At 45.8% G+C, this 10,200-nt stretch overlaps 2 protein-coding genes across 2 annotated transcripts in view; one reads left to right on the plus strand and one right to left on the minus strand.

The window, feature by feature from the left end:
• The window catches only part of AGTR2 (angiotensin II receptor type 2), a 6,148-nt gene extending 1,847 nt beyond the window's left edge, over positions 1 to 4,301 (minus strand). The window contains exon 1 of the mRNA XM_008635541.2: positions 1,522 to 4,301. The gene's annotated coding sequence lies outside the window, so the exon portion shown is untranslated. The remainder of the gene's footprint in view (positions 1 to 1,521) is intronic.
• A 116-nt stretch (positions 4,302 to 4,417) lies between these two features.
• LOC108447249 (nyctalopin-like) overlaps positions 4,418 to 10,200 on the plus strand; it is a 6,918-nt gene continuing 1,135 nt past the window's right edge. The window contains exon 1 of the mRNA XM_017736632.1: positions 4,418 to 10,200. Within this exon, the coding sequence (XP_017592121.1) occupies positions 9,877 to 10,200 (324 nt within the window). The 5' untranslated portion in view covers positions 4,418 to 9,876.

Here is a 10,200-nt window from a genome sequence, read left to right on the forward strand (position 1 = left end):
CTGCTGAACTCCTTACCTCCATCCCACTGACAAGATACAATTAGCCCTAGGGAGGTCACAGCACTTTTTAATGAGCCTGGCAGAGAAGAGAGCAGCTGGGGTTTATCCATGATTACACATGGTGCTTTCTGTGACCAGCAGAGCAGAAAGATTATGGACTCAGGAGCTGGAGACACTTTAGGAACTTCTGTGACCCAAAGGCCACACTAAAGCTCTTCATGATCCTTTTCTCAGTTTTCTCATGCTATTTCCAGCACTCTGAACAGTTAAAATAATATAAAAAGGCAGCAGTTGCCATTGGAGATCAGGTGTGTCACACCTGAGGGTCTCCTGGGACTCCATGGGCATGAATGCAGCCTTTTAACAAGACTATTAGGAAACCAAGCTGTGATTTTTTTTTTCCAATTCACAGGGCTGAATTCAAAGACACTGAAGGGTCTGCAAAATGTCATTCACTGTCTGTGTCCTTCTCAAACATATCTGCATCTCCTTCCCTCATGACAGCTTTAATCAGAACAGTGAAAGAGATAATTTCAATGTAGACACAAGCAATAAACTCAGTCCTTGCAGGCATTGGATTTAACAGTTCTATGTGCTGTTCATCTAGAAATATCAGGACTGGATTTCACTAGGGGAAAATGTAGCTATAAAACAGCTACAATAAGAGAGTTAATTGACAGGTCTGTCTTTGTTGCATTTCAACGGTTTGTGTCTGCACTCTGAGCAGGACATTTTGCAAACTTTAAGACTTTCTAAGTCAATAAAGAAGATATCATACCCAAGTATTTTATTTTACATACTAGAAAGACGCAATTAATTTTTAATTAAGTTTTTGTGGAACCAGTCAGGCATTTAAGAATTCCCAAGGAGCCCTAAAAGTAACAGAAATTTTCACCAAGACAACAGATTTGGGTAATGATCTCTCATTTAACAGAAGGCAACTGATCATTTCAAACATATTTTTCTGTATCAACAGTTTAATGTACAGTAGCTTATCATTTGCTCAATGCAAAATATGCAATACACTACTTTGGATATACTGAGAAAAATTTAATTTTAAATATATTGTCTCAACAATGAAAATTCAGCCGGGGAATTTCTGCAGAGTGCCAGTATTTAAAGTCACAAATAGTTGATCATAAGCCTATGTTCTGTATTCAAACAGGTCTTAAACCCAATGGAAGCTTTTTTGTTTGGGAACACAGATATTCAGAGAGGGTCTGGAGTCACATTTCACCCTTAACTCTTATGTGCTGAGCCCTTCACTTTAACATATAGAAGTTGAAATCTCAGTACAAGTCACAAAGCATTAAATACCTCACTGACTCCTAGTAGAGGGACCACACCATAATTACTTGTAGCTGCATTACAGAGACCAAGGTTTCATTGACAAACACACTCCCCCCCTCTGGTCATGAACAACTGGTGCCTTAGGATCTGCTCTGAGCTACTCATTCTACTCTTACTGCAGACACGAGACACTATTCGAAATTATGTTCTAAGGGCAGATAGAAAACCTACCTGTCAAACCCCACATTTGTCTGGATGCAGCTCTAGAATTCCGTGCGCCTTTTTTCCGTTTTCCTTCTCATGAGTATCGCCACCAGCAATCTGCTCTCTCATATCTTCACTTTTCCCACTGGGAAACTTTAACCTAAATAACTTGAGAACTGAAATATGAATGCCTTCCAGCTTCTTTTCCTTTTGGAAGCAAAATAGTTTGAGAAACCCCCTTTCCAAGGCCACGTGAGCGCATGCAGTAAATCAGGAGAGAGGAACAAGACAGCCAGAAAAAAAAGAAAAAAAAAAGAGAAATGAAGCAAGCAAGAAAAAGGAAATTTATACAAATATCCCTGTGGTTTTCTACTGCAGCTCTTGGTCCAGGAGGATACACCCACATGCAGCCCCTTTCTGCCCTCCACGTGCACAGAAGACATGTGGGATCCTCTGTGGAAGGATTCATGCATCTCTGAGGGCAGGGGGATTCCCATGCAGTCCGTGGAGTCCTAGCACTGGCTAACACATTTGAGAATGAAATAACATTTGAGAATGAAACTAACTGGCTGTTAGTCCTGGCAGAATTGACCATGTGAACACAGAGAGACAGAAAGTGGAAGAACATCACTGCATTCACAACAGCATTGCCTGCGTAAGGGGGCTGATCCCATCTCCCAGTTAGTTAGGATGGGAAAGCCACTGCCCTATTCCTTACAAAGACATGCACACTGCTGGGACTAAGGAGGGCAGCAGGACAAATCCACATGGCTGAGAGCAGGCTTGGTTCTGAGGCTGAACGGGGGTAGGACATCACCAAAACGAGCTCATGCCAACTCCCATTCACATAACACAGAGTTTTTACATCTGCTCCTTCTTGCATCACACACTGTGCCTGGCCCCAGCCTCCTCGCCCTGGAAGGAGCTCCAAGGGGGCTCCTGGAGGATAAGAAAGGGGCAAAGGAAGCACCCATAGGCTTAAACATTTTGCCGTGATACCTGAGTGTGATCTCCTCTGCAACAACCATCCATCTACTGCGGACACATGTGCTGTGCTCCCCAGCAAGGCTTCATGTGCCAGACAGAATCGACCACTGGAGACCCTGTGGCCAGTGACGTGTCCCTTTCCCCCAGCCAGGTGCTGCTGGCTGGCTCTCAATCACTAGCCAGTGCTGCACCCAAGCACATCCCATCCTTTGAACACCAGCACAGCCTTGGAGCAAGGTGTATGCACCTGTGGTGGCTGGGGGAAACCCCAGTGCCTGCCCTTGCTCCAGGACTGTGCAGCACACCAGAGACAACAGGTGTCATCAGCTCTGTTCATACCAGAGTGACCCAGAGGAGAGATGGAACAGGGAAAACAGCTTTTTACCAGCATCTTCAGGGGAAACAAGGGCTGAGCAGGCTGTGGAGAACAGTCTCACCAGTTTCACCATAGCCCAGCTATGTCTTTGACCAGAAAAAGCTTCAGAGAGTGTTGAAGAAGTTTATCAGCAAACTCACATACATTCATCCCCTGGAGGTGAGTACTACATTCAAGACGGAGAGAAGAGTTCTTGGCAGCTTTTGTCTTTATCTGCCTCATAATTCAAAGTCCAGTTCTTAGCATTTTCTGTGCTAAAAGGAGACGGAGTTATTTAAAGAAAGGGAATTCCATGCAGCATTTCTATTTACCACAGTGCAGCAATTTACTGCTTCAAGGACATGATGACAAAGCAGTCGGTGGTCAGGACTGCTAGGCTGCAGGCACACAGTGTCTGTGCTTGGAGCAAACATTGGAAGAGAGATAAAGTAATGAGTCCTGCTGCAAAGGAGAAGAGATGCATGTTTTGCCACCAGTTTCCCCTGTACACATCCTGCCTGGGGTCTGCAGGACTGCTGGCTCACAGGTGAGTGACCTGAGATGTCAGCACTCACTCTGAACCATATTTTTTAACTTTTTTGGTAACAGGACGCGCCAGGACACCCTCAGCCAGTAGTCCTTGCTGCTAGTTGCACACAAGCAATTGGTAAAAGGTTTTGCTCCATTGCTCAGCAAATACCCAGTGAAGGAAAAATACACAAGAATGTTTATTTTCCAAAAATAACAAACACTAGTTGTTTAGACTTACATATAAAGTTTTCCTTTCCACACAACTTTTGATCCTTACAGATACTGTGTTCATTCTGTTTTGCCTGCAAAACTGAGACTTTAGCAGACAAGAAATGGCCCTGATGCACCCAGTGTAATGGGGGTCATACCTCAGGCTGCCCTTTGACAAATCCTGCTCCCATTCTTTCCCCTGCCAATGCTCAGTGCATCTGATTCCTTATCTGATCCCAAGTTCTCACTGCAAAGCTTCCTCTCACTAATGTACAAATCCCTCTCTCTTCTATTTCCTCTGCCATTTCTTTCTTCCTCTCACTATTTCTGAGCATTCTTGTATGGCTGTGAAAGGGATGCCCAAGTTGTCTGTGCACAAAACAACCTCTTGCCATGCAGTGCTGCAGTTGAGCTAATGCCCCCTGAGCTTGTGGGATGTGTTTTCCACAGCCAGGCTGGTAAATCCAGCACATGGATTTGCTCCAGCAGTGCCCAGCACACAGCTCAGCACAGGGAAGAGCCTTTTTACTGCTCATCTGGCTGCAAAGTTACAAAAGCTGGGAGTTTTCAACACAAGACATGCTTGATTTTAAATAAGTAGAAGCTTGAGCTTTCTGGGGGTTGGATTTGGGGAAGGATTTTAAGTATGTCTTTTATACCAACTAAAAAAATTCACAGCTCAAGAGGAGCAAGAAATTTGCTGCAGGCTCACATATAGCACTTAGGTTTGTCTTTCTATCCTCAAGCCTATGCACCTAAAGAGGTCAAAAGATCAACAGAAGTGTGTAAAAAAAAAAAAAATCAAACCCAAAAACCCCAAACCACCACCACACACAATTCAAATAGCAACTTCTGATCAACTGTACAAGTAAAAATAAAAGGATCCATGTACTCCAAGTCCTACGTCTTGGATTTTGCAGGGAAGTGCTGCCACTGTCAGGGATGGAATATCCCAAACAAGCAGCCTGACTGTGCCAGGAGGCTGTCAGAGCCACCTCTTGAGGCTAAACCTTGCCAGCCTGCCAAAGGCTCAAAGTAATATGAGATCCAGATGCAAACTGTATTCATGACCTTGATTTGTTCCTTTCGCAGAAACCAAGAGGGGAAAAAAATATTTTATAAATGTGCTCCCCAGGTTGCATAACCCAACATAGGTGTTGATTTACAGCAGGATCTCCTGACTCCCTGGTCCCGGGGCTGGCAGCAGGAGTTGGGGATCCAGCATGCATTGCCAGGGCAATGATGATTTTCATCATGCCAGACCCTGGGATTAGCTCAGTTGGATGGATGCCAAGATTGCAAGTTTGATCCCTGCATGGGCCATTCACTTAAGAGCTGGACTTGATGATCCTTGTGGGTCCCTTCCAACTCAGAATATTCTGTGATTCTGGGGTGTGTTGTGCCAAACAACAGGCCATCTGCACATGCTCCCCAAAACCATCCTGCCTGCAGCTGGGTTCCCCACATTCCATAAACTTTTCTAAGCATTCCTCCTTCCTGCATTTGTTTGTTTAAGGGTTTCTTTAGGGATTCATTGCTCAGTCCTTCAAGTAAGATTGGAGAACCTACCTCACCCTTCCCCAGCCACAGAGCACTCCTGCAGCGAAAGCTGATTGCTTGCAGCCTTTCTGGAGACTTGGGGAGGGGAGCAGTTGTGAGCAGTGACCATGAAGGTTGAAGGCCAAGGCAGTGAGTCCTATTCCCATCCAGCATCCATGGTTCTTGCTGGGTCAGTTCTGGGTCTTAGCACTGTCTCATGTACCTCTAAAGCATGATCAGTTCTGGCAGTGGGTGTCTGCAAACGCGGTGTTTTGGCAAAGAGGAAGAACTACCAGAATTCTCAAAAGCAAGACCTTCATCAGTGTTTCACTCTCCTTCCTGGAGCCATGATTTCACATGGAAGCACTAAGTAGGCCTGGGGAAAGTGATGCTTTTTCACTTCACAGCAGCACAGCAGTGAACACAAGGGCCACCCAGACAGGGGCCATCAGATATGGGGTCAGAGAGCTCTTGTCCCATTGAACGGACCTTCTATGCTGGAAGAGGTCAGTTTTGGAGCAGTTCAGTGAGTGTGACAGAGGCGTTTAGGGGCGAAGAGGGATGCCCTTTCCACCTCCAGCATGCAGAAAACTTATCCAGAGCATTTATTTTATGAGAGATGTTTGTGTCCAGCCAATAGCACTGCCAAGACTGAGGTTATCATCCATGACATTGTTTGTTCAAATTATTGGCTGTAAGCATTTTACAAGTTACTAAAAGTAGTAAAGAAAACAAGCATGTAAGTGATTTTGGAAACAAGCTGCACCCATTGCTATTAAAGGCAGGGAATGCACACACACCCTGGCACTGCTGCCTGTTCTTGGGGCATGCCTGCTCTTGCTGAAGGCAGCAGGACTTGGTCAAAACTCCATTCCTGAGTGCTGCACAGCTCCCAGTCATGCCCCTAACACAGATAAACCACCAGACTCCAGGGCTTGCCAACAACAGGCACAGAGCCTAAATGCCCATAGCAGCATCAGTGGCAAAGCACAGCATTTCAGCAACTGAGATGACAGCAGGAACCCACAGTCAGCTTTCATAATTTATCATCACAGGTAATTTTCTCCTACTCACTTCTCTCAAACCAGTTGCTGTGATGAGCAGCAGAAGTCAAGACACTGATGCCCATAGCTTGTGGGAGAGAGCTCCCTCCTGTCTAACTTCTGCTATATTAGTACTAATATAGTTGTATATAGCCTGGCATTTAAAGGATGTGGGAGAATGCTTCACATTTCTTTTTAGGGTCTCAAGGTGATATTTAGGAAGAGTTAGGACTCTGTAGAAAGTTTTATAGAGTTACAGAGCACCCAAAGGGTCTCTTTCCAGAGATCTTCTAAAAACAAAAATCTTCCTTTGCTGTTTTGAACTATAACCACTGCAAATAGCTTTCCCACTTTTTAAGTGCTTTTACTAGAAATTTCTCTTATGTTCCAAGAATACTGAGATACACATGAGAGTTCACCAGCTAGATAAAGCTTTGGGGGTGTCAGATTATTCCTGACATTTGTGTATTCTACCTTATTTAGTCAATCTTTTAACCAACAAAGCTGTTAAGTGATTCTGCTCATTCCGTCTTTTCCCAACAAAAAGTTTAAAGAAAGAAAACCTTGCTCTTTTAACTTATTAGACCAGCAAGACCATCCCAAAGTAGATGTTTTGACTGCTGCCTCCATCTTCTAAAGAGAATTCATCTCCTCAAAACCTACAGTATTAGGCAAGGCTCTTGTCATCAGCTACAAACAATTTCTGAAGGGAACATGCTAGGCTATAAATCCCAGATGTCAGATAAATCAGTGACTGAAAAAAAGACAAAACCACAACAATGGTCATGTGATGGGTGGAATACATTTTAACAGAAGACCTGCAGTGGTTCAGCTTTTCCAGTAAAGCCGGATGGATGAACCACCTCAGCCAAAACACGATGCACTCCAGAAACCCTCCCAGCAGATGGAGTGAGACAATCAAAATCCCTGCACGTGGAGCACAAAGAGCTGAGCTTGGAAAAGGGAACCCAAGAGCAGGATGCTAATATTTGAAAGGACCATAAAGGGAAACTTTGTTAAAAAGGTAGCTAGAGAAAAAACTCATGTCAGTTCTTCTCAAGCAGCATGTCCTTACCTTGTCTCTACAGCACTTGGCGTGGCAATGACTGGTAGTAGACATGCTCAGGAAGCTGGAGCTGGACAGGCAATGCTGAGCACTTCTTGCCAGGAGCACTGGGCACTGCAGCACACACAGGACATTCCTGTGGCCACTCTCTTGGACCAACACTCAGCCTGCAGCAAAGGTTTCACTCTGCACAGTGCTGAGTGCTGGCACACCACTGCATTGCTTCCACTGCAAGGGCAGCTGCAACCAGGGCTGCCATCGGTAAGTACCGCCAGCCACAAGGCTGGCAGCTGCAAGGCAGCTGCCACCCCACATTCATGCTTTGTGGAATCTTTACAGGGAGCAACTGGAATTGCCAAACCTGTGACAAAGTGTAAAAATCTGGTCACTTTGATACTTATGGGTTTCCTTGGCCCTATAGGCTCTAAAGCAAGGAAACATTCTGCAGCTGTATGGTCCTGTTCCACCACAGTGTTTTAGTCCAGTTAAGCAACATCTGGCAGCAATGAGCTCCAAGAGCTGCATGCGTTTGGTCTGAAAATTTCCAATATGAAATCAAGGAGAGTTACAGAGAGCACTGGGCTTAACTAAGAGCTAGAACATGGTAACACTGCTGGAATTACAACCAGAATTACAACCAGAAATAAAGCCTGTGTAGAATAAAAGGGACACCAGAGGAAGAGATTCATCTTCTTCAGCCTGAGCTACAAACTTCAGCTAAAGACAAGACCATTCCCAAGCACACAGTGCAGCTCACTTGTCCTGCACAGAGATCAGCAGAAACCTGTCTCCTTCACAGGGTTGCACAGACAAAATTATGGAGTGATGGATATTCCTAGCTGTGCTGCATCAGGAGGCAAGAGAAGCCATGGAGATTCCAGCAGCAGGACACCCCTCCAAGGTGATGTCCTCGAAGGAACAGTCCCAGCTGAGCCAGGAATACAGAAAACAAAGATTCACCCACCAAAACCTTTGGCCTGACCCCAGACATGATCATCTGGATGGAGTGAGCAGTGCACATTTCCACCTTCCTCTAGGGCTCCCAGGACCAGCTCCTGGGCACAGTGCCATCACTGCTGCTCTTGGTGGAAACCAGATTTTGGTCCAGTAACACTGCACCAAAGCCTGTCTAACTAAATAAATTATGTTGTTTACAGCTAGAAGATGGTCTCCATTACACAACATGATCATCCTGGCCAAGCTTCCAGGGAGAAGCTGTCCTTCAGGGGATTGTTGCTTGAAAAAATGATGAAGAAAACAGAAGTAGCTGAAGCCAACATAGTGATTTAACAGCGCAGGAAACCTAATCTGCTTCTGCTGAGAAAACAGAGCTGCAAATTTGTCCAGTTCGCACTTCCTGTTGGGCATACTATACATTTGGGGGTTTAGCCACTGTCTGGACAGAGCTGGCAGAACAGGGGAGAGAAAGAAAACCCAATCTGTAAAACATGAAAAAAGAAAAAAGCTGAAACAGACTGAGAAATTCAGAGCAAGGAAGTGCACTGGAAGGCAGCGGGCTGACAAAAGGTGCTTCAAGCACATCAGAACACAAGAACTCCAGCAGAGAGAAGTGGAAAAGACAAATTAAAAGAGTGACAAAAAACAAGAGCAGCAATTGTGTCACTGGCTGCCCTAATGATGCATCAGCTGCAAGCCCTGGGTCTAGTCTTCCTGTCGTCATAAGCAGAATGATCAGCCTGGAGATTGCTGATCCCTGGCTGTTGAGTGCATCAATCAGGCCCCCAAATGCAATTTCCCTTTACAGTGTGGATACAGGACAAAAACCAGGGCAGGGGCAAGGACAGAGATTTTTAATGACCCAAGCCCAGCTCCAACTGCTCAGTGGCATCTTCCAACCTTCTGGAGACAGGCAGTGCCCTGGGAAGAACAGTGTGCCTTTGGGGTGCTCCATGTTTCGACCACAGGGTTCATCTTTCACCACTCATAGATGGCTCAGGGCTTATCCCAAGAAGAGGCACTGCCAGGACACAGCACTCCCCTGCATTTTCCCAGCTGTCAAAGAACATGAGGCTTGCACAGCTCCTGGCAGTATCCCATTTTACTGCAGAGGAGTCACAGCCATCACCAAGGCTGTGCTCAGGGCTTGGTCACAGCTGCATTTCCCTGAGTCTCAGCCCGGACCATCTGTCAATATGTGCAACCACGCCGGGGTGAGAGCCCTCACCTCACACCTGGATGGCAGAGCCACCTTCCACTGCCTTTGCTGAAGCTCTAGCTGGAGAAAAGCACAAAAACTCCTCCCAGAACAGTTATTTTGAGCCAACTGCCAAAGAGACTCTGATAATGGTGATAACCCATGAGCAGGAGCTTCTCCTAGACAGCTGCCAGGGGAAGTCTGTCACCTGTTGCTGTTTGCAAAGGGCAGGATTTGGGGAAACCACTATCAGAGCATGATGCTGGGCTGAGAAATCTCCCTGCCTCTCAGGGCAGCACTTAATCAGCTTTGATGTACCTAAACACTTAATCCCCACGGGGCTGCAGCAGGAAGAACCAGCTATTTTCATTGTGCGCAGTCCAACCGACCCTGCCATGCCCACGGTTCACCTGCCCAAAAGGTACATGCTCTTCTTCTTGCCTCCTTCTCTACTATCCATCAGGTATTAGATGCTGTGGCTGATGTGTGGCTGGTCATGTTCTTTCTTGTTATATTTATATTTATTTGTGCAGCAAAGGCTGGGCTGAGTCTGAATGTCTCCAGTTCATGCCCAAGCATGTGCAAATGTACACCTGAAGAGACCATCCTCTGCAACAGAGCTGGACTGAAAACCCTACCTCGAGAAATAGCAACATCCACCATCTCTCTAAACCTCTCCAACAATTATTTGCGGATTCTCAACACCAACACCTTCAGAAACCTGACTTTCCTTCACAGCCTCTGGCTAGACGGGAACAATCTGACTTTCCTGACCCCAGGAACTTTCCATGCTCTCAGCAGGCTGCCAGAGCTGCACCTC

Source organism: Corvus brachyrhynchos, unplaced genomic scaffold, assembly GCF_000691975.1.
Source record: "Corvus brachyrhynchos isolate BGI_N302 unplaced genomic scaffold, ASM69197v1 scaffold36, whole genome shotgun sequence".
Taxonomy (NCBI): Eukaryota; Metazoa; Chordata; class Aves; order Passeriformes; family Corvidae; genus Corvus; species Corvus brachyrhynchos.